Here is a 27,874-nt window from a genome sequence, read left to right as displayed (position 1 = left end):
ATGCGGCTTCCTTTGTGTTGTGTTACACAAAGCACCCTGTGCGTCGCAGGCACTGTTCATTCCTGCCTTCCGTTGGCAAGGTGCGGAGCGTAGCTTGGTGCAGTTCCTTCTCGGAAACGAATCTCTTCTTTGCCGTGATGGTTTTAACTGCTGGGATATACCGTTTGTTCGCCCCTCGCTTGCCGTAAAACGTGAAAATTTCAGGGTAACTACGGTGGTTCATGTGTTTTGAAGAGTTTTGAAAATAATTTGGCTTCGCGCGCGAATTACTGGCGGTTAGTCGGATAAACAGCTTGGTTTTGAAATGGTGAGTTTTGATTTCTTTTTGATAAAAGCTGTAAATAAGTCGCTTGTTCTGTTCTTGGTGTACGAGCCACAACCTAATTGGGTTTATTTAATGTTATGTCGTGTTCAGTGCTTCACTTTTCTTGAGTAAAAGTTTAGCGTCTTCATTTTGTTTGTTTTTCGTTGTTACAGCATACAATTTATTCGTTCCTTTGCTGGAGCTGAATTATCACAATTTACAAGTTTGGCTGCAACATTCAACGGACGAGATGAAACTTGGGATCATGGTGAGTTTGATGGAAGCATAAACTTAATTCTTACCGACAGTTATTTCCTGGCGGGGAAATATAGAAAGGACGGGGGTCCTCGTCGGAAATTTTGAAAAGAACTCCTAAGAGGTACCGAGATCCTAGTTTGTGGGTGTGGCTTGAAATTTTTTTCACCCTTTAGAAGTACCAATTCTTAAACAACAATTAAATCTCTTGTGATATTTTCTCGGCTCAATACTCTAAAAGGTATCAAAAAAAGCTCTTGCTGTGTACCTTTTGAGGCTGAACACCCTAAAAAGTATCAAAACTACTTTTTTAACACCTAAAAGTTATGACGAGCAACCCCGTCCCTTTTGTATGGCAGTCCCCGACCCGGGAGCTATTCATTTGCCTGAAAGCTTCTCTAGTTTTCATTTCCTATCAGACTAGTTGGCGACTGGATTAAGACTTACACAGGGATACAAGTGATCTTCCCTTTGTTCCTTTGTGTTTTCAGCTTTTTTACTGGAAACTCGGGACCTAATTGCTCTCAAATATTGAGAGCAATACTAAGGTTCCTGACCAGAAAAAATTGTGTTTTAAGAAATCCAGCACTTGTGGCTCAAATTAATTGAATTAAACTCTCCAGTCTCATCACAGTCAGTTTGATAATATTTTATGTTTGATTGTGTTCAGACCATTTTTACCAAAGTCTGCCATTTGATCATGAAACAAAACCTGGGATTAGTTTGATCACAGTGACAGTGTATCTTTGCAGAATGTACCAACCAATTCTGTGTCATAAAAGAGCTATTTCATGCTCAAATAGCCAATTTACTTTTTCCTCTGTTGGAAGATGTCCTCCTAAAGTCCTGTCCAAATGGGAAATGTTTGGCGACCAAACATAGTCAAACACTGTTTGGTGACCAAACATGTTGACGTTGTCCTGAGTGCCAGGCGTATCAAACTAAGGTGTCCAAACAGTAAAATGTTTGGTCACAAACAATGTTGGATTGCATTTGATTGCCAAACATTATTTTCCCAGTGAATAAGTGAAAGTACTTCATTTTTGTGAACTTTTCAGGCCAGTACAAAAATAAAAACGCTTGACTGTAATGCATATCCAGCCAATTCAAGCTGCCACAAACCTTACTGCAATCTTTTCATCATCTTTATGCTACATGTAAAAGAATTATTGTAAGCGCCTGCTTGATGGGGCAGTCACAAGGCTTCAGCGCACATTTGATGTACGCTTCTCAATTTTTTATTTTGTTTATTATTACATGGTTATAACTTTCTAATGGTGTGAACTTTCAATCCTGAAGGAATGTGTTGGCTCTTACATCCAGATGTCTGTGGGACTTAGGCAAGTCTTCAATCCAACTTAACAGCTCATCATGAGAGGAAAATAAGGTATCCTGTAACAATTGCTGTCAAAATTAATTTGATATAATAAAATTTCAGAGTTACTTTCAATAAGAAAGTAAGCGTGAAAAAAAATGTTTTGACATTTTCAAGATGTCATGGTGATAAAATTTCAAAAGGTAAACATCACATTCATTTATTCTGTTTATTTGCCCTTTTACGTAATGCAGTAATTATTTATAAATATTTCAATGTATGGTGAGGTGACCTCTGGCTTTGCCAGTTCAGTAATTATTTTACTAAAAGCTCTAGCAATTTTTTCTCAAAAAAGATAGTTATTATTATTTGAAATATTTATCTCTGTATAAAATTTATGCTCTTATACACACACTTACAATTTTTTTTCAAGAAAGAACTTGTCAAAGATACTTCACTACCAAATGAATTAAATTTACTATTGGATTGATTAAATTTAGAAAAACAATGCTCTAGAGCAAACGTCTTTTTGTAATGGACATTACTGGTGAGGATGATCATTGGATTTTTATAGGTATAACTCTCAAATAAGTGGCCCTCACTTAGCATAAAAAATATGTACTATAATGATTATATTTTACTTTTAAAAGCAAAACATCCATATCTTTCTGATCTGAGTTAATTCTTTTTTCCCTTTCAAACTTTTTTTCTTTGAGGAAGCACTGCATGGCATGTGCTTTGTAGCACTTGTTTCTCGAGTACCCTTTGCCTTTTAAAGTTACAGTTATTCTGTGGTGTAGGTTTTGGTTTGACCAAAACGTCAGGGAAATTTGGAGTTAACTAAAATGAATTTGTGCTTGTAAAATTGTGTGAATGGAAACTACAAAAGCTTAAGAAGCACGATAAAAAGCAAAATCACATATACATGTATGTTAAGTACATGCAAGATTTACTAGTAAAAATAAGTTTGTAAACCAGTCCTTTTAGTTACTAACAATATTAAAATTTTGTTAATTTACATCAGCAAACCACAGATTGTGAAAGGTTTGCTTAGATGTATCACTTGAATGTTCAGTTTCCGGGAAACCAGTATGCCAGGAAACTCTGCCTGTAATCTGTGGTGTTACACCCTTAAATCTCGATATATTAATATGAGCTTTGTATGTTTAAAAAGGAAGTTAAACATTGAACAAACTTATACAGATATGCATTTCGAATACAACAGTAAAAAAGTAAGAGGTATTTAATGGGAAATGATTTCTGTTTTGAGTTGTCATCGTGGCAAGATCAGATTCAAAAACAGTATTTAATGGTGTTTAATGTGTGGTTGAAAATTTCTAAAAATGTCCTTCAGAAGTGACACCTGGTCTATAAATTTTCACTTTATTGATTTTGGTTCAATTATTATCTTCTTTGTTTGTACTTTTTCTTAACGTTTGTGTTAACTGGTGTCAGGTTGAAAGGCTGGAAGGTTTCATAGCTCACTTTTGATGGGCTGCATTGTAATTCATTTTTGGGGTTGCATTGTTCAGTTAATTTGTGCAGACCAAATGCACATGACAAACATAATTTCAATTTAGGGAGCTTTTGGGTGCTGTTTGTGATTCCAAAAGTGGCTAGACAGTATGATCTTGTGCACGAGTGAACTTATGGCTGCCTCTCAGTGGCTTCATTGGCTAGAAGACCTTTTAGCGGACTTAGCAGTCAGACATTATCATCCATATGCTGATTTAATGCCACTGATGGCTGAAAGAAACACTTCAGGTGACTGTCAGTTCACTCTCCGCAAAAGTTTCACTTTAATGAAGAGGGTAAATTTGTTGCCAATGTATCAGTCGTAAATGCATCGGCGGAAAGGATGGCTGTAAGGAAAGGCTGTTAGGCTGTTACTATATCTGACATTTTATATTCATTTGGTCAGGGAAATTCACTTGAGATGCTTGTTGATGATAGATTTCCACATGATTCCCTGTGCAGATTTGTTGTTATTAGGTGCGTGTAATATCGATGGTGTACTAAAATACATGTATGAACATGAACAACAAGGTTGAGAGGTACATGTACCAGGGATTAATGTATTGTTATATACAGTTCGTGACCACCATGACCTGTGTGTTTGAAAATGGAAAGAGCAGTAATTAAGTTGGAAGGTAGCATCATTAGATGCTGGTGACCAGCAAAATGTGCAATGCAATGCTAGTGTGTGAGGACAGTTTCCTATAAGTCCAGTTTGTTGTGCATCATATTAAAAAAATGTATTAACTTGGACATGGAAAATGTCTTGGGCGAGTTCTTTGGTCAGAATGGCATAATCGCTCTCAAAAGTGAGGGCCATTCTATTTTTCCAGGAGTGAAAAGTGAAAATTTTTTGTGTACTGCTTGTATCTCTGATTTGTTAGGAATAAACTCATGTTGTTTGTTGATGTGCTTGGCATGTTCTTTGCAAGTTTAAATAGGAAATTAAACAATGAACAAATTTATGATACAAAATACATTGCAAGTGCAACAGTAAAAATGTAAGAAAATTTAATAACATGGGAAATGATTTCTGTGTTTGGTTGTCATTTTGGCTATCAGATTAAAAAAGAGTGTAATGATGATTACTGTGTTGTTGAAGATCTCTAAAAAAGGTCCTGAGTGATGTGAATAGGTCGTGAGTGATCCCTTGTCTGTACATTTTCGCTCGGTTGGTCTATACTTTACTACTCACTCACATGAACAGATCTAGGCTTCTTTCTTTGATGCACAAAGTATTTTTCCTCCCCTGCTTCTACTTAGAGCTGGTGTTTTGTCTGGAATTCCTGCAGTCCTTGTTCCATGTAGTTTGCTGTTATCTTCAGTGTTTTTCCACAAGTGAAATGTGAATGTAAATGATCTCTTGTGAATCAGCTTGTGGCATTTGTTGATGTGCTCAGTATGTTCCTCTGGATTGTCTTACATCTTCCTGGTAGTTGTTCATTTGGAAGTGGCAACAAGAGATTGCAAAATTGGAAGACTGAAAGATTGAAAGTGTCTTCCTCAGCAATGAAGCAAGTAGTCATACATATATAAAAAGAAGCAGGAAACACAAAAATCAGAGTTGATTGAAGGTGACAAAATGTAGAAAAAAGTCAAACTTACTGTATCAATTCGTTGTTGAAGTTCTTCCCTATCTTGTAGTGCTGCATGAAGCGCATTAACTGCCAGCTGTTGCGGTGAAAGTTGGCTGTTATGAGGTTCAGCATTTAAAGGTTCAACAGGAAAAGGTTCCACATCTCTTTCGTCCAGTAACTTGCTACTGCAGTGAGGACATCCTGAAGAGTTTCTCTCTGACAATTGCATTCATGTTTAACATTAAAGTATTAACATCTTCCAGTTTAGTGGTTTGCATCCCACATCTCTTCCATTAAGGCATTCTTCCAATCATGGGTGTTTGCATAAAGATTTCTGCTGACGCAACATTGCTCGCTAAAGTTGTCTATTGGTGTTATTTGGAGCATATCATACAAAATGCTAAGATTTTGCTTAACTCTTCTCACAACTTCATGCATGTCTGATATTTTCTCTAAACCTTCAAGTAATACATACTCTTTTTTGTTTTGTAGCTTTCTCTTCTTCACCAAAAGGTAGAGGTCGACAATACACTCGTTTAGAAAAGTTAATAATTAAGTATTCAATTATTTTAACTTGAGTACTGAATTAAAAAAATAAACAGTAGTCATATATATAGCTACACTCTGATGATTTTGTACTCTAATTCTTTCAAAATAGCTTGCTGCATCCATTCTTTTTCTTCTCTATGCAAGATCTGTAATTACAATAGAGAGGGTTGAATTTTTTACAATTTCTGTTGCAGCGATACAAAGACCAAATTCCAACTGTGTTGTCACAACGTCTCAAATGAAATGTTGTTTCCCATTTCAATTTAAAGTTCAATTTCCTAAAAGTTCATTTTCCCTTTTAGTAGCAATGGGAAAAAATAGATAAATGAATAGATAAATAAATAGAGATTAAAAAAATAAATAAAAATAAAAAATAAATGAAAGGAATGTGAGGGAATGTAAGGGAAAAGTGTAGATTTTCTGCAAGGGCTGTTATTTGTTGTTTCCATAGTGCAGCTTGTTCGTTATTGTTGGTGCGACAGTAACATTTTCAGCGCCTCTACGTCCATTTTGGAATTTTGTGGTTTTGAAAGTTGTAGAGTTTGTTCAAAAAGATCAAAGATAATAGACTCCTGATCAGAATCTTCAGATTTGGGGACAAAATCTAATGGTTGGCCGAGTTCAAAACGAGTTCAAAAAGTCCCACAAATCCAGCTGAACTGAGTTTTGCGCTTTTTTTGTTATCAGGCAATTTCCGTCGCAAAACTGTTGTGGTGTTGAAATGGGTGCATTGGGTGCCTTGCCTAGTTGTTTTTTGTTGGTTGAAGGGCAATGCTTGGAAAGCCTCATGCCTATCTCCTTCAGTGTTTGTGTTGTTCACAGTCAATTGCGCTGGAAAGTCCAGGGCATTGTAACAACCTTGAGGTTTTAGCATGGTTTCTCCATCATCTTTGTTGTAGTTGAGCAATGTTTCCAGGTATGCTTTGTAGTGATAAGTATCGGTCCGAAGACTGATCAAGGTACCATTGAGTCTCACATTGATCTGTTTGAACAGTGTGGGCTAAATTGTTTGTGGGCCAGAGTCTTGTGGCTTGGACTATGTTATCACCATTCGCCAGTTTGAGTGCAAACTCAATCTCAAAGAAACTTTGACTGAGATCCACATAATCTTCTTGAGAATCCACTTGGAATTCCATGGGGTTGATGCCTGTTGTGTAGGTCTGAATGGGTACAATGCGATAACTGGACATGCTGAGATCAGTGGGTGGAATGGTGAACAGGCTCAGTTGAGGATTCAGGACTGATTTGGAACCCAAATGTAACAAGCCACCGTCCATCAAGGTATCAGTCATATTTTTCCTCTTCTCCATTGTCTTCTCGCTAAGATGTGATCCCAGTCATAGCCAACAGGTTTACTGACCCCAGGACCAATCCATCTGCCTTTTTGTGCCTTTCATCACGTTTCGAGGTTTTTGGGAACCCTTCACAACATGACATTAACAACCCTTTTCTAGATTTGATCAGTCTCTAGCCTCTGGAGTAGATGGGATTCATTATTCGCTGAAGATGTCGTTGAATTTTCGCTTGATGTTTCTGTCTAGGACTTTGTAAGCTTTATGTTTCACTGCTTGTTTAACACTCCATTTTGCACTCTCTTTTGAATGCGATCTTGAATGCCGCGACTGCTTTTTAACCCTTTCAGACCTCCCCTAACACTCACTTTGAGCAGTTCATGAACAAAGCCACCTCCTCCTTGTGGGTGAGGTTTGAATTGTGTTAAACTCCCACCTTTCATGCTCGTTTGAAGTGAAGGGTGCGAATCATGTTTCCTTCACCAAATTCGGTCAATTCACCCGTGGTCTCCAACACCTGCGTCTCAATAATGTCCAACAGATCTTGCGCAACGGAATATATTGAACGTGGAGCGGTTCAAAATAATGACTTCTGATTTGACTTTTATACGATATGGATGTGATGTCATCTGGTTCGCGACTGATGTATCACATGTTCATACATACATTAAGTCATACTTTTCCTTATTTGGTCACAAAATCCTATGATTGGTCAATGTTTTTTTCAAAATTTAAGGACTTTTAGCTCTTCAGGACTCATTGTAGTTGCCATTCTTACACGAGAAAAGTCTATACAGTAAGTATGCAAACAATATGGCAAGGCAGCCATCAATGGTATGGCAGCCTGTTTTAATTCATAACAAAACACTGCTTTGTGATAACAAAATGTCTTTGAGACTTTATACAACATATATGTATTTGTAACTAGTTACATTATACCTATACCAGAGAAGTGAATAAATAAAACATTCTCTATGTTATGGCTCATCTATTTTCAGTTAGTCATGACTGGTGGCCATCTTGAATTTATAATTAGATGAAATGTACTAAAAGGTTATCATAAACAGAAATGTCTCATGTATTAGGCTTGACAAAAAGAAATGAAGTTCACTGGCTTCAATAGTTAGCTTGTGTGTGGAATATTTGAAAGCATGGCGCAACACAAAGTCCTGGTCTTTCAGGACAGTCCTTACATTGATATCTGGACTCCTTTTTCCTTTTGTTGCAAGTACAAACCACACGCCTCTTCTGGGGATTCTGTTTCATAGGGGTGGGAGGTATCACTTCTGGGAAATGGCGCCCTGACAAGCGATCATCTGCAGTAGGAGCAGCAATTTCTGTACCACCTGCAGAAAGAAGTGCTGAGATTGTATCTAACTTGAACTTTAGGTGGCGCTTCCTGTTGTCAGATTTCTTGTTCAAAAGATAAGCATTTAGGACAGCTTCTTCAATGGAGTGGAAAGCAACTTTCTTTGTCCACTTCATGCTCTTTCGAACAGAGATGTAATTGGCAATCATCTCATCATTTCGGTCAACACCTCCCATGTAGCGGTTGTAATGATGTACAACTTGAAGCTTCCTGACTTGGTTGCCTTCCCGATCACGCCTGCCAGTGTTGACCACATTTGCTCAGTGAATGGTTGACAAAAAGTATATTTCTTTCTTGTCATGCAAACGCACAGCCAATAGTTCACCATTTCTCCAAAAACTGTGCTCTCCTTTTGCAAGCGGGGCATCTGTGAACTCTCTCAGGAGTTTGATGCGATTCTTCCGGGCAGTTCCACATGCAGCTGTATTGTTTTCATGCAGGTAGTTGAATAATACCTGGCTGGTGTACCAGCTGTTCACATACAGCCTGTACCCTTTATTCAGGAGTGTTCCCATCTGCCTCGGAATGACAGCTCCACTTTTGCCCAGCCTTCGAACTAAATCTGGGTCATCACCATTTCTGTTGGGTTCTTTACCCAGGTAAACAAAAGAGTTCCATAAATATCCTGAGGTTTCACATAAGCTGAACACCTTTATTCCAAATCGTACCCGTTTCATGGCAATGTACTGCTTGAATGCCAGATTTTCTTTCCATAAAAGAAGTTCCTCGTCAAGGGAAATATGATCCTCAGGAACATACACAGTTCTAAATTTGTTTACCAGGTACTCAACAACTGGCCTGACTTTGTAAAGCCGATCACGATCAGGATCATTGGGATCAAACTGCCTGTTGTCAGCAAAGTGCAGGAACTGAAGAATGCTCTGGAATCTGTTGCGGGGCATGACACTATTGAAGATAGATCCTTTGAGGGAGGGGATTTGTACTCCAGTAATGTGCAATCTCTGGTTTTCTTATAATTCCCATCAACAGTGAAAGGGCAACAAATTGCTTCATTTCAGTTCTGGTTGTGTCAAACCACTCATTGGCGTGGCTATGTGGTGGTAAATTGGGATTGTTCCTTTTGTATTGAGTTGCATACAAATTTGTTTGCTGAACAAGGAAAAAATTCATCAGTAAGAAATAAATTCAAAAAGTTACCTGTTGAAGGATTATTTGGAAGTGGCACCTTTATCCCAGGAGTACCAGTAAAAGGAGGAATATTTGGCTCTCTGTCCACTGAAATCCACTGTGCTTCAAGAGCCGCTTGTTGAACAACTTGTTGACCATGTGGTTGTCAAGCACCATGAGCACCTCTTACTCTACCACGACCACCTCTTGATGCATTATGACCACCTCATCCTCCACCACGATCACCTCTTCCTCTACGACGACCGCCTCTTCCTCTTCCTTGGCCTCTGTTAGGTGCCGCATCTTCCTCTTCACTTTCACTGTCTTCACCAGCACTCGTAGTACTCGGACTCTCATGTTCCTCGAAACTTTCGACTTCTTCGCCGCTTTCATCATTTTCTTCCAAGCTAGAGCTATCGCCATTAAAATCTGAACCATCTTCACTTTCCTCGTCACTAAATTCAGAGTCTCTATCTGTGAAAATTTCGTCTAAAGCTTCCTCGACTGTCATCCGACATGAGCCATGTCAGCTTGCTGCCATCTTGGATTTACCATGAACATACACAAAGCCTCCTGGGTATATATTGTGCCATCAATGCAAAATTTTCTTGGTCAGCAGATTATTTAATGACTCCCAGGTCCTTCTAAACGCCCACGGTAAAAACCCGCAAACGACTGGGTAGAAGAAAACAAAGCTTTGTAGAGGACGTATATATGTCCTTGGTATCTGAGGCTCGTAGTTTAGGACGTATATATACGTCATTGGCATTCAAAGGGTTAAAATTGTGTGATTTCTTTGTCTTTGTTGGACACCAGGCTTTTTTCTATTCGGCCAATACAGAAACATGATTAATGACGTCATTACACCAGGCTTTTTAACTCAGTCAACACGGAAACGAGATTAATGACGTCATTACACCAGGCTTTTTTACTCGGCCAACATGGAAATGAGATTAATGATGTTGTTCCTCACCCATCAAAGGGAACGGGGCTTCTGTTACCATGGATACGTCAAACTCAAGAAAACATTAGAACTCTTTCCCATAACAATACCTTTTCATAAACATCGCTCACAGGATGCTCATGTTATTATTATTCAATAAAAGTTGACAAAGTAAATATCAGACTGGTGTTCATTTTAAAGCAAGGTTTATTATCAAAATCCTAATTACAATGCGTGAGCTCTAGTAGCAACGTGCCTGAATTATGTTAGAATCAATGCACCCAACTTAAGAAACATCCACTGAATGAATTACATACTCGTTATTTAAATGCATGTCAGTTGAAACAATACAATTCTATGATTTGATTCACTTCCCATGGAAATACATAGTAAACAAACTCTCGAAAACAAATGTTATCCCAAAGGTTATTTACATGGCAAGTCGCAACATAAAAAATTACATGATAAACATTCCTATCAATGTTTCGGATGACACTTTCTAAAACATTAAAAACCGTTACGATGTTATCTGCACTGATGTGGTGGGGAAAATAAAACTGAAACAAAGCAAGAAAAAGCTACATTAATATTATGCTTTCTAACCTATAATCGTAAATGTCGTGCTGGTGATACACCATAAAAATACTGCAATAATTTTGAATTTCCTCGGGTAAAACAGCACAGGAATATGCGAAAATAGACCCGATTAAGTTCTGTATCAGCGTCACAAATTGCTAATGTTATCATGACATTAATTTGAGCGAATGGTGAATTTATCAGACCATATAAGATTCTCTCCATCAGAAATCGAACATGTTCTACAGGAAGCGGGTAGCCAAATTCGAACTGAAGAGAAAAAAATCGTACGATTGTTTGGCATTCGTAAGCACGTAGCAACAATGTGTATGTGGAATCCCTTTGACTTTGTGCCATGCGCACAAAACTAGCGTCGGTTTATCACTCACTCACTGGACGCAGGTGGTAGTCAAGTCAACCTTGAAACTGACATGTATATATGAAAAAGTCAAACGTACCGCATTAATTCGTTGTTCAAGTCCTTCCCTATCTTGTATCGCCCCTTGAAGAGGTGGGAGTTTGTCATCTAGTTTTCTTTGACAGTGGGGATATAGAGGCAAGTTTCTTCCCCATTCCCTTTGACAGCTGTGGTGGGCAAATTTCTTACAGCATGGGAAGCGCATGAAGTTTCCTCCGATAATATTGAATCCCTGGTTCTCATCGGTCAAACAGAATACACAGTGTTTGTCGCGGGCAGTTTCCGGCACTATTTCTGCATCCAAACCATGTAGCCTTCGGCATTGACGTTGTGCCATGTTTTTGCAATGAAAACTGAAAATACTCTGGACTCGATTTCACCCGACTTGTGTGAAGTAATATTAGCTAGCGCGAGGCTTATTTCAAAGTGATGGAGTTTTTTTCAAAAGGACGGGTTTTTCAAAGGCACGGTATTTCAAAGACTACCACACGGTTCATGCCACCATAATACACTTATCTGATTGGTTCGGCAAAGTGTTGCACTATTCTGATTGACTCGCTAAATGTAGATGGTACATGTCACTCAACATGGGTTTGCTCATAGAAGATCAGGCAAAGTAGAGAAAAAATATTCTCATTCTCACTCGAGGAAAAATGGCTGTCAACTTTGAAAACGATTACGTTATGCTGTCTCAAGACCTGGTTTACTTTCATTTGATTTCATTGAAAGTGCCAGTCTAACACTTTTGTACTTCCGTTTGCCCATCACACCACTTGCATAAAATGTTGCAATACTTCGTTTATTGTTGTCATCTGACTTTTGAAATTCTAATAGACTCTTCTTATACTCTTCAGAAACTACCCTATTAGTCAACTGCTTGTTCCCTGTCACATATGTTGTTAAAGTATCTAATTTGCATCTGTTTTGCAAAGTGTCAAACAATCCCTTGTAATAGGCTGAAGAATGTACATTTGTGGTTCCATGAATTTTGGCAGCAGCTTCAATGGTCTCATGTCTTCTTTTCCTTGCAGTTCTTGGTCCCAGTGTTGATTCTCCATCAACAAGTGCAGTAGGTCTTCTTGTTCGTGCCTGACAACTTGTCCCTGTGACTAAAGATTTCACTAATCTTCATATCTAATCTGGCTACAATAGCTACACTATATACACTAAAGCTAGAGGCTGCGACCCTGGGTACTTAACACATTCATTAAAATTAAATATGGTTGGATGATAGCAAATTTGTAAACAAAATAGAACTGGACACAACAACTATAGTATTTAGCCACATCTTACATTTGATATTTTGATGTTTATATTTTAGAGACACTGTCATTTATGACAGTCTTTACTGACCAAATGAACACAGGCACACACTCGGGTTTCTTGCCCAGGTACTGGCATACAAGCCTGACTTCTGGCTGTCATTTTGGCACTGGCTCTGTGTTAAGTGGCCAGTCCACCAAAATTAAAATTGCAAAAATATTTCTTTTTTTTAGACTGAAATTAAACTGAAATATCAAGTATGAGCTTACATTACTCAAAAGCTGAAGTAAAAAATACATTTTCCCGCTGTAAGTTTGTCCGGAGATGCAACTGTATTTTTTTTTTAAAGCAGTCATCCATATATTGGTGTTTATTTATCATTGCTTATTTTACATTGGCTCTGTAAATCCCCGAGGAGGAGTGACCAATTCAGTACTTATTTATTTATTTTCCTACATTTATCTCCTGTTTTATATCACCAAGAATATTAATGAAAATATTATAATTTGAAATTCGTCTCAAAATTCTCATAAGGTGGTCTTCGAATTTATCTTCCAATTGATTTCTTGTTTCTTCCGGAGGGGGCCTTTCCAATTGCTCTAAGAACCAGGTTTCTAAGTTATTTGACATTAAAATCTTATGAACGGAAGACGTGACAGCACTACTTGTCGATATGTTCCTACTCCTGGTACAAACGCAAATAACTTCTTCGATCTCCACGAAGTTTTCTCTGGCTCGATTTAAGCAGCGTGCAACGTACCTATTTTCTGACATACTTGTTCTTTGGTTGGAAATGCCATTTTTTGGCGAAGGGAAATTATTCAACATCATCGACTGACAACCGTCAACACACACTTAGTGTGGAGCCAGTCACTGCTGGGCGCTGCTTACAGAAAAGATTTGACGTGGTTGATATGCCTGCTGGCATTTTGAAGTTTATCCCAGCCTGGGAAAACGTAGCACCGGTGATGTTGGTCGTCCAGGTAATACCCGCTAATGTTTAGGCGGTTTTTCACTTTTTTTAAACGCAGGCGACCTAGCCCCCAGGCTGCCTCTACTTTGTGGTAATGTGCTAGTTGGGCCTGTAAGCTTTTTGTCGTTGCTTCATTTCGCTCATCGATGGCCCGTTGGCTGTTTGTGTACGAATGGATGTATTCTGTAATCTCCAGAGGGAGCCAATCCCAGTAACTAGTGGCGATGGAAAAGATTTGACGTGGTTGATATGCCTGCTGGCATTTTCAAGCTTATCCGAGCCTGGGAAAACGTAGAGCCGGCGATGTTTGTCGTCCAGGTAATACCTGCCGATGTGTAGGTGGTTTTTCACTTTTTTTTAAATGCAGGCGACCTAGCCCCTAGGCTGTCTCTACTTTGTGGTAATGTGCTAGTTCGGCCTGTAAGCTTTTTGTCGTTGCTTTATTTCGCTCATCAATGGCCCGTTGGCTGTTTGCGTATGAAAGGATGTATTCCGTAATCTGCGGAGGGAGCCAATCCCAGTAACTGGTGGTGATATTTTGTCAGTCAGCGTTTGGGTCGCTTCGTGACATCTCTTTTCAAGAGATGCAAACGTATGCAGAATGATAGAATTGGGGATGTGGATTCATGGCCGTGTTAACAAAGAATGAGACAGTTTTAATAGTAACATGCTTTTTTATTGTATACTTCCCTGCTTTTACAAATTTGGCAATTAATATGTGGGTGTGTCGACATATTTAATATTCTAGGATACTCAGCATGAACGCGTTCGGAAACTTTTGCATCGTTGCACTCTTTATCGTGAGGGTCAAAACGAATTAGAACATTTTCCAAAGTTTTTCCCGTGTTGAGCAACTTGAGAACGTAAAGGCAGTAATCTCTGCAAACTGTAGAATGTTTTTGTTGATAGTCATTGTTACTGCATTTATAGGAATGGAAATTTTTCCAGAGTGGGTTCAGCTGGGAAGGCACGCTTCTGTAGCTGTCAAAAAATATATTTTGACCGAGATTGGTATAACTCTTTTTGAAGATGGCTATCCAATGATTTCCTGGCTCACCACTATTGTCAGTGTTAATTATGTAGCAACAAGATAAAATAAAAAATTTGGCAAGCATTGGGAGGTATTGTCTCAAGTCTCTATATGCACCATTCACAAGGTTTTTAGTTTCTAAGCCCTCTAGACAGTCTGGGTCAATATCATAAACAGTCCCAACTCTTCTACAAGGTTACTATAAGTAAGAAGCTTTGGAACCTTACAGCCTGTACAAATTGAAATGCTTGTTGTTTTTCCTGGTTTACTTTCATTTGATTTCATTGAAAGTGCCAGTCTAACACTTTTGTACTTCCGTTTGCCCATCACACCACTTGCATAAAATGTTGCAATACTTCGTTTATTGTTGTCATCTGACTTTTGAAATTCTAATAGACTCTTCTTATACTCTTCAGAAACTACCCTATTAGTCAACTGCTTGTTCCCTGTCACATATGTTGTTAAAGTATCTAATTTGCATCTGTTTTGCAAAGTGTCAAACAATCCCTTGTAATAGGCTGAAGAATGTACATTTGTGGTTCCATGAATTTTGGCAGCAGCTTCAATGGTCTCATGTCTTCTTTTCCTTGCAGTTCTTGGTCCCAGTGTTGATTCTCCATCAACAAGTGCAGTAGGTCTTCTTGTTCGTGCCTGACAACTTGTCCCTGTGACTAAAGATTTCACTAATCTTCATATCTAATCTGGCTACAATAGCTACACTATATACACTAAAGCTAGAGGCTGCGACCCTGGGTACTTAACACATTCATTAAAATTAAATATGGTTGGATGATAGCAAATTTGTAAACAAAATAGAACTGGACACAACAACTATAGTATTTAGCCACATCTTACATTTGATATTTTGATGTTTATATTTTAGAGACACTGTCATTTATGACAGTCTTTACTGACCAAATGAACACAGGCACACACTCGGGTTTCTTGCCCAGGTACTGGCATACAAGCCTGACTTCTGGCTGTCATTTTGGCACTGGCTCTGTGTTAAGTGGCCAGTCCACCAAAATTAAAATTGCAAAAATATTTCTTTTTTTTAGACTGAAATTAAACTGAAATATCAAGTATGAGCTTACATTACTCAAAAGCTGAAGTAAAAAATACGTTTTCCCGCTGTAAGTTTGTCCGGAGATGCAACTGTATTTTTTTTTTAAAGCAGTCATCCATATATTGGTGTTTATTTATCATTGCTTATTTTACATTGGCTCTGTAAATCCCCGAGGAGGAGTGACCAATTCAGTACTTATTTATTTATTTTCCTACATTTATCTCCTGTTTTATATCACCAAGAATATTAATGAAAATATTATAATTTGAAATTCGTCTCAAAATTCTCATAAGGTGGTCTTCGAATTTATCTTCCAATTGATTTCTTGTTTCTTCCGGAGGGGGCCTTTCCAATTGCTCTAAGAACCAGGTTTCTAAGTTATTTGACATTAAAATCTTATGAACGGAAGACGTGACAGCACTACTTGTCGATATGTTCCTACTCCTGGTACAAACGCAAATAACTTCTTCGATCTCCACGAAGTTTTCTCTGGCTCGATTTAAGCAGCGTGCAACGTACCTATTTTCTGACATACTTGTTCTTTGGTTGGAAATGCCATTTTTTGGCGAAGGGAAATTATTCAACATCATCGACTGACAACCGTCAACACACACTTAGTGTGGAGCCAGTCACTGCTGGGCGCTGCTTACAGAAAAGATTTGACGTGGTTGATATGCCTGCTGGCATTTTGAAGTTTATCCCAGCCTGGGAAAACGTAGCACCGGTGATGTTGGTCGTCCAGGTAATACCCGCTAATGTTTAGGCGGTTTTTCACTTTTTTTAAACGCAGGCGACCTAGCCCCCAGGCTGCCTCTACTTTGTGGTAATGTGCTAGTTGGGCCTGTAAGCTTTTTGTCGTTGCTTCATTTCGCTCATCGATGGCCTGTTGGCTGTTTGTGTACGAATGGATGTATTCTGTAATCTCCAGAGGGAGCCAATCCCAGTAACTAGTGGCGATGGAAAAGATTTGACGTGGTTGATATGCCTGCTGGCATTTTCAAGCTTATCCGAGCCTGGGAAAACGTAGAGCCGGCGATGTTTGTCGTCCAGGTAATACCTGCCGATGTGTAGGTGGTTTTTCACTTTTTTTTAAATGCAGGCGACCTAGCCCCTAGGCTGTCTCTACTTTGTGGTAATGTGCTAGTTCGGCCTGTAAGCTTTTTGTCGTTGCTTTATTTCGCTCATCAATGGCCCGTTGGCTGTTTGCGTATGAAAGGATGTATTCCGTAATCTGCGGAGGGAGCCAATCCCAGTAACTGGTGGTGATATTTTGTCAGTCAGCGTTTGGGTCGCTTCGTGACATCTCTTTTCAAGAGATGCAAACGTATGCAGAATGATAGAATTGGGGATGTGGATTCATGGCCGTGTTAACAAAGAATGAGACAGTTTTAATAGTAACATGCTTTTTTATTGTATACTTCCCTGCTTTTACAAATTTGGCAATTAATATGTGGGTGTGTCGACATATTTAATATTCTAGGATACTCAGCATGAACGCGTTCGGAAACTTTTGCATCGTTGCACTCTTTATCGTGAGGGTCAAAACGAATTAGAACATTTTCCAAAGTTTTTCCCGTGTTGAGCAACTTGAGAACGTAAAGGCAGTAATCTCTGCAAACTGTAGAATGTTTTTGTTGATAGTCATTGTTACTGCATTTATAGGAATGGAAATTTTTCCAGAGTGGGTTCAGCTGGGAAGGCACGCTTCTGTAGCTGTCAAAAAATATATTTTGACCGAGATTGGTATAACTCTTTTTGAAGATGGCTATCCAATGATTTCCTGGCTCACCACTATTGTCAGTGTTAATTATGTAGCAACAAGATAAAATAAAAAATTTGGCAAGCATTGGGAGGTATTGTCTCAAGTCTCTATATGCACCATTCACAAGGTTTTTAGTTTCTAAGCCCTCTAGACAGTCTGGGTCAATATCATAAACAGTCCCAACTCTTCTACAAGGTTACTATAAGTAAGAAGCTTTGGAACCTTACAGCCTGTACAAATTGAAATGCTTGTTGTTTTTCCTGGTTTACTTTCATTTGATTTCATTGAAAGTGCCAGTCTAACACTTTTGTACTTCCGTTTGCCCATCACACCACTTGCATAAAATGTTGCAATACTTCGTTTATTGTTGTCATCTGACTTTTGAAATTCTAATAGACTCTTCTTATACTCTTCAGAAACTACCCTATTAGTCAACTGCTTGTTCCCTGTCACATATGTTGTTAAAGTATCTAATTTGCATCTGTTTTGCAAAGTGTCAAACAATCCCTTGTAATAGGCTGAAGAATGTACATTTGTGGTTCCATGAATTTTGGCAGCAGCTTCAATGGTCTCATGTCTTCTTTTCCTTGCAGTTCTTGGTCCCAGTGTTGATTCTCCATCAACAAGTGCAGTAGGTCTTCTTGTTCGTGCCTGACAACTTGTCCCTGTGACTAAAGATTTCACTAATCTTCATATCTAATCTGGCTACAATAGCTACACTATATACACTAAAGCTAGAGGCTGCGACCCTGGGTACTTAACACATTCATTAAAATTAAATATGGTTGGATGATAGCAAATTTGTAAACAAAATAGAACTGTACCCAACAATTATAGTATTTAGCCACATCTTACATTTGATATTTTGATGTTTATATTTTAGAGACACTGTCATTTATGACAGTCTTTACTGACCAAATGAACACAGGTCCACACTCAGGTTTCTTGCCCAGGTACTGGGATACAAGCCTGACTTCTGGCTGTCATTCTGGCACTGGCTCTGTATTAAGTGGCCAGTCCACCAAAATTAAAATTTTAAAAATATTTCTTCTTTTTTTAGACCGAAATTAAACTGAAATTAAACTTGCAAAAATATCTTTTCTTTTTTAAGAGAATGAATGTTTCTGTTAATTATATAATTTGTTATCAAATATTGGTGTAAAATTTAATATCATCCAAACACTTATTAACTCAGTCAGAAATTGTGCCCAGCAGTTTTTTTGCTGCGCACGTACTGGATAAAAAGCAACAACAATAAAGAAATAAGAGTATACTCACAGGAATATCTTCTAATTCATGGGTTTTCTCCTTGTACCGTTCCCTGACTGTGGCCAACTGAAAGCATTAATTAAACAACAGGCGATTGGTTAATTGTCACTGTCATTTAGAGTTCTGACACAAAAAGCTGGGGGGATATTAACAAAGGTTTGTGTAGGGAGGTACAGCAGGGATGCACAAACCATTACCCTGCTTATTAGTATTATTATTACTTTGAATTTCCTACCCTGTCAAAATTGAAATACAAGCCTCCCTGAACATGCACTTCCACAATAACCTACAATGCTTTCTTACAAAATAATTCTCTAATATTCGAAACATAAAACTTTCACAAGGCACTAATACTAAATAACTTAAAAAGGACAAATTAAATATATCATCTTGCCTTTTCCTGGGCTCGTTGGACTTTTTTGTACTCTGCCAATAGGTTGCAATTTTCACTAACAGTTTTCTCTCTTGCAACCTTCCAGTCTTTCATAAATTGAGCCAAGTTAAAGTGCGTGTTCTTTTTGTGCGGCATCCTAGAAATTAACTCATAAAAAACTAAGAAAAGAATGCAAAGGTAGGAAAACAAAAATCATAGAATTTTTGTCAAGTCTTTGAAGTCTCTCTTTGTAGCAAAATTTCTCGGATAAGTAGAAATATTTAAAAAACTATCGTAGCCAAAAATACAATACGAACAACAAACAAACCTTACCTTTCCTTTTCCTATTTCCTCTACTTTATCTTTTTGAGCGATTATTATAAAAACTGTGACATATTTAGTAATAAAATGGCGGTAAAAATGTGTGCTTTCAGAATCATATTGCACAAAAATGACATCATATTTTCAACCACCAATCAAGTAACATATGACGTTATTGATCTATCATAATTACATTCACACACGCAGACCACCCAAAAAGTTTGCTTCGTTTGTTAATTTAATTTTCCTGTAAATGAATAACAATTACACAACTTGCATGAAAACAAATGCCTTCATTAGTCTTTTAGCGTCCGTTCAATTTGCCACAAAAGATAATAGCCTATTCAGTTAAGCTAACAGAGTCTAATCATTCAATGTTTAAGATAATAGTCCATTGTCACATTCTTGCGTTACGTTTTCAACTCGTATGCAAATTTCGTTATCCTCGTGGCCAATGGGACAAATTATTTGCATCGCATGCAAAACTTAAATTTAGGAGTAACGGTTCCATTGTACCTTTAAGGTTTATAAAATACAATCGAGCGAACGCTATAGCTTTGCTTATCCTAAATCCGTCCAGTGTTACTTGTGTTATACTGGTAGAACGTTTCCAAGTCCGTCAGCGAGCCATTCAAAATCAAAAGAACTTCTTTTCAAAAACCGTAACTGCCTTCAAATTCCAGACCTGATATAAAGGATTACAGCGAGCTATTCAAAATCAAAAGAACTTCTTTTAAAAAACCGTAACCGCCTTCAAATTCCAGACCTGATATAAAGGATTACAGCGAGCTATTCAAAATCAAAAAAACTTCTTTTCAAAAACCGTAACCGCCTACAACCTCCAGGTCTGATTGAATCACCTATTGATATATAAAAAAAAGGTTCATTATCGTTTCCATTCATTATCAGTGACCTATTCAAAATCAAAAGAATTTCTATTGAATGCTCGTACCCTCCTTGAAATTCCAGGTTGTGATTAAATCATGTAGTGGTATTGAAAAGCACAAAGGCTTATCTTTTCCATTCAATTTCAGTGACCTAAGTCAAAATCAAAATAATTTCTTTTCAAAGCCCTTAGCTGTCTTCAAATTTCAGGTCTGATTAAATCATGTAAGTTAAAGTTATATTTATTACCTCTTGAGAATCGTTGTCTTGTTCCGCGTTCTCAATAGAACGGACAGCCGCCAAGAGTGGTTCATGAATCAAATTCATTACTGGTTTTGAGGACGCTGTCAAACGGAATTTTATGACGCTGCAGTTTTGATAAGCGATAATCGATTTTGTGAATAATAAGTGCACGTCTCCACGTGCTCGAGCACAAACTTAAAAGAACTGGGGAAAGCACGTTGGACCATTGACTTTTATTAATGTGGTGGCTCCTCAAAGGGCCGTTTGGTTCTTACCTACATAAAGTCTGTAGGATTTTAAAAGGTCGCCATACCTTGCTTTCTCTGCTTCAAGAAGACGTGATAAGCTTGGGAGAACGGATAAGTCGTAATGACGCGGAATTTGTCGCCGTACGATTCCTTCCATGAGAAATAAACGCAAATCTCGTCCCTGGGATAACCCCACGGACAGACTCCGATGACTTTCTTCATTTTGAAGACGTACATGTAATAGTGGCCATGACCCGTGTTGTAACCTTCTTCGACGATTTCATAATCGTCACTATTGACGAAAGTTTTCCTTGCCAGAAAGGCCGCAGCAATGTGGTAATGGTTACTTGTGCAAGATGTTTGAGAGAAACAAAAGTTTAGTCAACAGTCCACCATCTGCAAATGATTTCTATCTAGCGAGTCCCAACTTTATTGGTGTCGTTAACTAATCATATTACAGGAAATGGCAGCACATTTCCAACATCCAATCATATTGCACAAAAATGATGTCATATTTTCAACCACCAATCAAGTAACATATGACGTTATTGATCTATCATAATTACATTCACACACGCAGACCACCCGAAAAGTTTGCTTAGTTTGTTAATTTAATTTTCCTGTAAATGAATAACAATTACACAACTCGCATGAAAACAAATGCCTTCATTAGTCTTTTAGCGTCCGTTCAATTCGCCTTAAAAGATAATAGCCTATTCAGTTAAGCTAACAGAGTCTAATCATTCAACGCTTAAGATAATAGTCCATTGTCACATTCTTGCGTTAAGTTTTCAACTCGTATGCAAATTTCGTTATCCTCGTGGCCAATGGGACAAATTATTTGCATCGCGTGCAAAACTTAAATTTAGGAGTAACGGTTCCATTGTACCTTTAAGGTTTATAAAATACAATCGAGCGAACGCTATAGCTTTGCTTATCCTAAATCCGTCCAGTGTTACTTGTGTTATACTGGTAGAACGTTTCCAAGTCCGTCAGCGAGCCATTCAAAATCAAAAGAACTTCTTTTCAAAAACCGTAACTGCCTTCAAATTCCAGACCTGATATAAAGGATTACAGCGAGCTATTCAAAATCAAAAGAACTTCTTTTCAAAAACTGTAACCGCCTTCAAATTCCAGACCTGATATAAAGGATTACAGCGAGCTATTCAAAATCAAAAAAACTTCTTTTCAAAAACCGTAACCGCCTACAACCTCCAGGTCTGATTGAATCACCTATTGATATAAAAAAAAACAAAGGTTCATTATCGTTTCCATTCATTATCAGTGACCTATTCAAAATCAAAAGAATTTCTATTGAATGCTCATACCCTCCTTGAAATTCCAGGTTGTGATTAAATCATGTAGTGGTATTGAAAAGCACAAAGGCTTATCTTTTCCATTCAATTTCAGTGACCTAATTCAAAATCAAAATAATTTCTTTTCAAAGCCCTTAGCTGTCTTCAAATTTCAGGTCTGATTAAATCGTGTAAGTTAAAGTTATATTTATTACCTCTTGAGAATCGTTGTCTTGTTCCGCGTTCTCAATAGAACGGACAGCCGCCAAGAGTGGTTCATGAATCAAATTCATTACTGGTTTTGAGGACGCTGTCAAATGGAATTTTATGACGCTGCAGTTTTGATAATCGATAATCGATTTTGTGAATAATAAGTGCACGTCTCCACGTGCTCGAGCACAAAATTAAAAGAACTGGGGAAAGCACGTTGGACCATTGACTTTTATTAATGTGGTGGCTCCTCAAAGAGCCGTTTGGTTCTTACCTACATAAAGTCTGTAGGATTTTAAAAGGTCGCCATACCTTGCTTTCTCTGCTTCAAGAAGACGTGATAAGCTCGGGAGAACGGATACGTCGTAATGACACGGAATTTGTCGCCGTACGATTCCTTCCATGAGAAATAAACGCAAATCTCGTCCCTGGGATAACCCCACAGACAGACTCCGATGACTTTCTTCATTTTGAAGATGTACATGTAATAGTGGCCATGACCCGTCTTGTAACCTTCTTCGACGATTTCATAATCGTCACTATCGACGAAAGTTTTCCTTGCCAGAAAGGCCACAGCAATGTTGTAATGGTTACTTGTGCAAGATGTTTGAGAGCTCAATATTGAGACGAAGGAGAAATGAAAATTTGGTAACTGTACCGACATTTTTCACTAGGATCGATAATCACTATTTTCTTCGTTTATTCGAAACCTCGCGTTTAATGGAGCAAATGCATTGAAAGAGACGCAATCTAAGAACTTTTCTAAGTTTCGCATGTAGTTTCAACTCAAGTGTAAACAGGAAATGCTAAATATCTAGGAAGCATTCGAATCAGTTTGTTCAAGTCTTTAAATATCATTTATTCAACCATGTAACACGGAGAAGCTAGTAAGCTGCTTAAAATTATTATTTCAGTAGATTTAACATGGTATAAGACAAGTAATTGATATTAAAAACATAATACAGGTGACTAATCAGAGCTATAAAAGGTAAAACTATGTAACAACCCAGATCTCCGTTTTGCGGTCGTCGACTGAACAGAGCTCAATTGGGGTCTTACCAAATCAAACGTTTTCTTTACGCACAACTCAAGAATTTACGACAGTGTTATTTTTGCCAAAATACTTAGGGCGAAGTGGTAATTAATGGTATTTTTCTTTCCCTCATTTTCCACTGTAGTTGATGAGTGCGTCATCTGGAATGCAGCAATGACATTTGAATCTGAGTATAAGGAATGTGTCCGGGCGTTGCCGTACGCACAAAATGGTGAAGTTGAGATACATCTACGTTTACAACAACAGGTCTGGGATACCAACAGAACTTAAAAATGCTGCACAAGCGCTTTTTGGACAGAGGGGCTGGAAATTGATATGGGCAGATCTGTTCAACGATGCATTTAATTTATTGAAAGTTACTGCCATCGAGTATTTGTCCGGAGAACCAAAAAGATTAGAACAATCTCAGGTTGATGAACTCGATGAGATTATCAACAAACATCTTCACGTCTTCTCCAAACATCGAAACGTGACTGCCGTGCAGCCTTCTTTCAAAGTCACAAATTCAGTACAGACGCAAGAGGCATGTATTGCGGTTTACGTTCTTGGAAAAGGTCAGATCCCATTGGGCGAATCTGAAACTCCATGTACTATTGGCTCTTACCCAGTGGACGTCATCAACGGCTTTTGTGTTAGAACAAAGGATCCGTACGTTCCCACAGAGGCGCATGAGCAGAAGGAGTTTCTACGTTTGGGAGCAAGCATCAGGGTTAATGAAAGACAGTCATCTGGTACCTTGGGTGCTATTGTGGAGGATGTAAGCAATGGCACCTTGTACGCACTGTCTTGTGATCATGTGATGAATGATGTTGACGAAAAAAAGATAATTCATCCTGGATTAGATGTCTACAGCTATTATTTACGACACCATCTGACTGAATACAGAGGTTGGATAGAAAGAGTCACTGGACCTGCTGTCAAGTTACCGCAATTGCCAGATGACTGCCTTGAAGAAACTGAATTGCAAAAGATTTTCAACGACCTAAAAGCAATAAAAGACAAGTAAATTACCTCTGTGTCACAGTATAAATTGACCATGATTCAGTTCCACAAAGGAAAGCTTGAGGAACCCTTGTGAGATTTTAAGAATTCCTAGGAATTCCTAGGAATCTAAGGTGTGAATTTTCACGGTAATTCGGACTCGGAATTCCTAGGAATTCCAACTGAAATATAGTCATCTCGAAAATTCCTTAAAATTCCCAAAAATTCCTAGGAATTTCTGAGAATAACTTGGAATTTGAAGGAGTTTTTGAGAATAGGTTGGAATTTTTTGGAAAATCTGAGAAAAACTGGGAATTTTGTATCATTTGTAGCTCAGACAAAATTTTGATGATTAATGGCCGGCATTAAAATAACAAATAAAGTCACGGATATCACATCAAACAGGTTTTAAATCAATGGTTTATTACATTTGCTTTCATGAATTTATACATAAGATGAACTATCCTGTTTCTTTTTCATTACATCAAGAATCAAAAGGAAAACTTAAAACAGATATGATGGTCAAACTTTTACATGTTTGATAAAAAGAGAACTCTTTTAGATAATTTACTTACTTTTTTGGTTTAGAAATCCAACAATTTTCCATTTACAAGATTGTAGCTTAAATTATATTTATTATGTGGAACAAATCTGGATTTTCATGATTGTAAGGAATCGATGGTAAGAACAAAACTGAAACACTCCTTAAAATTAAAAAAGGCTGAGTTTGGGCAAACTTAGCTGTTGTTCAGTTATTTCTGTTGATTCTGCAGCTTCTTTTGTTGCCCTCTAATTAGGGTGTCAATAGCTAGCCTCTTAATCGTTATCTTTGTTGTATGACACGTAAAACAAATTTAAAAAAATACATTACATTGCGATATATATGAGGTACTGTAAGACTGAGATCCAAATATTTATGTGCTCACAGTTTAATACATGCAGCTAATTAAGACGTAACTGTAAGCTGGTTGAAATGTTAAAAGAGAAGACTTGATAATTGTGAAGGTGCTTGTATACTATTGATAAATATGTTACATAAATCTTGAGCTTACAGTTGATTAAATCAAGGTTTTCCTTCTTCTGTCAGTGTATCAACAACTCTCGAATTGGAGGATATATATCCTGGTTTTTAGCCAAATTTAGACATTAGAAATGTTAAAAAAGACACTTAAAACATTAAAGGAACATTTAAATAGTAGAGTAAACACAAAAGAATATACGGAAGGACAAAAATTGAAGATCAACACGGATTGCCATACAGTCAGGCTGAAACACACAGGAGACACGTATCAAACTCATGCAGACTGTGGCTGCCTCGTCGGAGTTTTTGTGAAGAACTTTGACTGGGATCAGAGAGAACTGCTATATTTGTTTCGTTTGAACAAGTGTGGCGAGAGAAACTACTTGTTATTCGCAAATCAAATTGTTTAGGCACGCACTGACTGGGCAACCTAAATTGTTTCAACTTTGCTTTAGCCAGAATTAATTTCATACCATGACTGAGTGACCCACTCATGTATGATGCGTGATGATAAAGTTCATTGAAAAGCTTCTGTCTAAATACAAGAATTTACTTTGTATAATATAAGGTTACTTGAATTCGATTACTCACCAAATAATTTTGTATACGGCTAATCTGCCCTTTGAATTTTTCCCCGTTGAAACATCCACAGTAAGACTTTCTTTTAGCTCCAAATCTTCACCAAGAATAACTTGTTTCTCGTTAATGACACTCACCCTGTTTTCTTCTGGTCAGAGGACCGCAGCAAAAACCATTTTGATATAATTTTGGAAGTGAAATCTACTAAAACGCATGAGTGATCAACCGTTAACGCTGAATTCAAAGATGGGCGCCAAAAGAGAATGAATAACGCGATCTTTGTCACGTTCAGTCACGAGGATAGTCAGGTGAAAATTGGCGTGCTGTGATTGGTTCCGTTGATCAGTTGAGGAGAGAATGGAACTGGAGAAGGAGAGAGACTGGCAATGAGGCTGCCGGACCAGTTGCTTTTGATGGCAAGTCTGTTTCCCTTAAGCCCTTTCCACACTATTTTGGTGGTCTTTTGAAAGATGGGTCTTGCTTCAAAAGGAAAAAACTACACAAACTTTTTACGAAGAAATCAAGGAGGAAAATGGAACGTACTTTAACTGGTTAATCTGTTCCCGATGGTTGTCAAGATAACAAAGGATCGTGAGGCACTTAAATGAAGTTCACTGCAAAGGTAAGGAATCCAATTTTATAGGGATTTTCTGTTATGATAAGCTATAATTGTAAATAAATCAAACTAAGCGATGCATTGTGTGCTCTTTAAAAACCCCAAAAGCCTAAATTCACCTGAAAGGTTTCAAATCGACTTGAGGAAACGAGATAAATTCTGCGAAATAAGCTTAAGCTTGTTGTATCAGTCCACCAAATCTATTTTGAGAGCCCACATGTTTCAACACCCAGTCAGCACAATGCAGCAAGTATAAATTTGCAATGCTTGTCATTTTTTCCTTTGAATTATTTATAAGGATTAACATGATACGAGATCTAGTCTTTTCAATACGTCAAGGTGTAGGTTTTTTTTATTTGCATTGTCATTTATTTGTGTCAGTTATTTGTTTCCCACTGACTCAATCTTTTTGATTCGTTTGATTTTGTTGTGTTATGAATTAAAGTGACCGCAAGGACAAGGAAATACAAGAAACATATTGATGATCCCACTATACCCATACCAAAATCTACAAGATTCGACCACATAAATCGCTTAAAAGCAGTCTTCACAGGCCTGTTGATGTCATCTCCCTCTCTTGCATCACTTTTTGCTGGAGATCATTTCCAGCACCATGAACAGAACACCTCAGAGTCTTCGGCTCACCTGAGTGAGATGGCTGTTGGCAAAAATGTTGTGGAGTCAACCTTTATGCAAGAATTGAAGCTTCACAGAAGCATTTGATGAAATGGAGTTGCCTATACCTGAAAAGACTACAGAAATACCAATTGATGTAATACACAACAACTCAGATTTGTCCACAGACAGTGATTCAGATAATGATGTTGAAGTTTCTAGTTCTGACTCCTATGAAGAATTTGAGAACTCTGACACTGACGGCCATTCACTTGACTCCCCTGATGAAAGTGAAACTAATGGTTCTCAAGAAAAAAACATTTTCTGCCAAAGAATATGCCTGTACGGCTATTCTGGCCTTAATTTCAAGACATTGTATGACAATGAGAGGCTGCTAAAGATATCGTTGTTTTAATGAAACTACCGGTAATTTGTCCAGAGAATGTCACAATACAGTTTTACAAATGTACAGCAGGTGTGTGGAAACTGAGCTTTTCATTTATGACATCTGAGAGAGATGTCTTCCTCTTTTTCCTAAAGTCAAAAAGGATCAAGTCAAAAATTGTTCAACAGTGGGCTGTGATGGGTATGTGTGTGAATCTACAATTATATTAAATATATACATGCATATATATACTTTTGGTTTTATTGAAATTGTAAATAATATATATTCATTTATGCTGACAGGAATTTTTTGCTTAATCTATTTATCAAATCTAAGAGCATCCATTTTTCTATCAGTTAAACTCTGGGTGTTTGATTTAAGGTTCTCAAACTCATTAATTATTCATGAGCTGATGACCCAATCAGCTTGCATCAATTGGGTCAG

The 27,874-nt window shown here is 37.8% G+C and overlaps 2 protein-coding genes and 2 pseudogenes across 2 annotated transcripts; 1 reads left to right on the top strand and 3 right to left on the bottom strand.

Annotated features, from left to right (window-relative positions):
* The first annotated feature begins 6 nt into the window (after positions 1 to 6).
* Positions 7 to 27,677, top strand: LOC110047525 (uncharacterized). Its single transcript, XM_089277155.1, has 5 exons — positions 7 to 307; positions 478 to 572; positions 1,859 to 1,946; positions 23,358 to 26,436; positions 26,876 to 27,677. The coding sequence occupies exon 4, from the start codon at positions 23,442 to 23,444 to the stop codon at positions 24,237 to 24,239; it is 798 nt and encodes a 265-aa protein (XP_089133281.1). The 5' UTR covers positions 7 to 307; positions 478 to 572; positions 1,859 to 1,946; positions 23,358 to 23,441; the 3' UTR covers positions 24,240 to 26,436; positions 26,876 to 27,677.
* On the bottom strand, positions 6,383 to 6,875 carry LOC149098611 (uncharacterized). The gene has a single exon (XM_089277157.1). It carries the CDS (start codon positions 6,823 to 6,825, stop codon positions 6,400 to 6,402), a length of 426 nt encoding a protein of 141 aa, XP_089133283.1. The 5' UTR covers positions 6,826 to 6,875; the 3' UTR covers positions 6,383 to 6,399.
* On the bottom strand, positions 13,821 to 15,181 carry LOC149098610 (uncharacterized; annotated as a pseudogene).
* Positions 16,649 to 18,185, bottom strand: LOC149098609 (uncharacterized; annotated as a pseudogene).
* Positions 27,678 to 27,874: the final 197 nt, after the last annotated feature.

The sequence above is a fragment of the Orbicella faveolata genome, unplaced genomic scaffold (assembly GCF_042242905.1).
Source record: "Orbicella faveolata isolate gen_17 unplaced genomic scaffold, um_ofav_v1 contig_46, whole genome shotgun sequence".
NCBI lineage: Eukaryota > Metazoa > Cnidaria > Anthozoa > Scleractinia > Merulinidae > Orbicella > Orbicella faveolata.
Note: the sequence above shows the minus strand (reverse complement) of the source record. Positions and strands in the feature narration are given on the sequence as shown.

Coding starts and splice junctions, on each gene's coding strand:
- LOC110047525 (XM_089277155.1), top strand. CDS start 23,442: ATGGTGAAGTTGAGATACATCTACGTTTACAACAACAGGTCTGGGATA.
- LOC149098611 (XM_089277157.1), bottom strand. CDS start 6,825: ATGGAGAAGAGGAAAAATATGACTGATACCTTGATGGACGGTGGCTTG.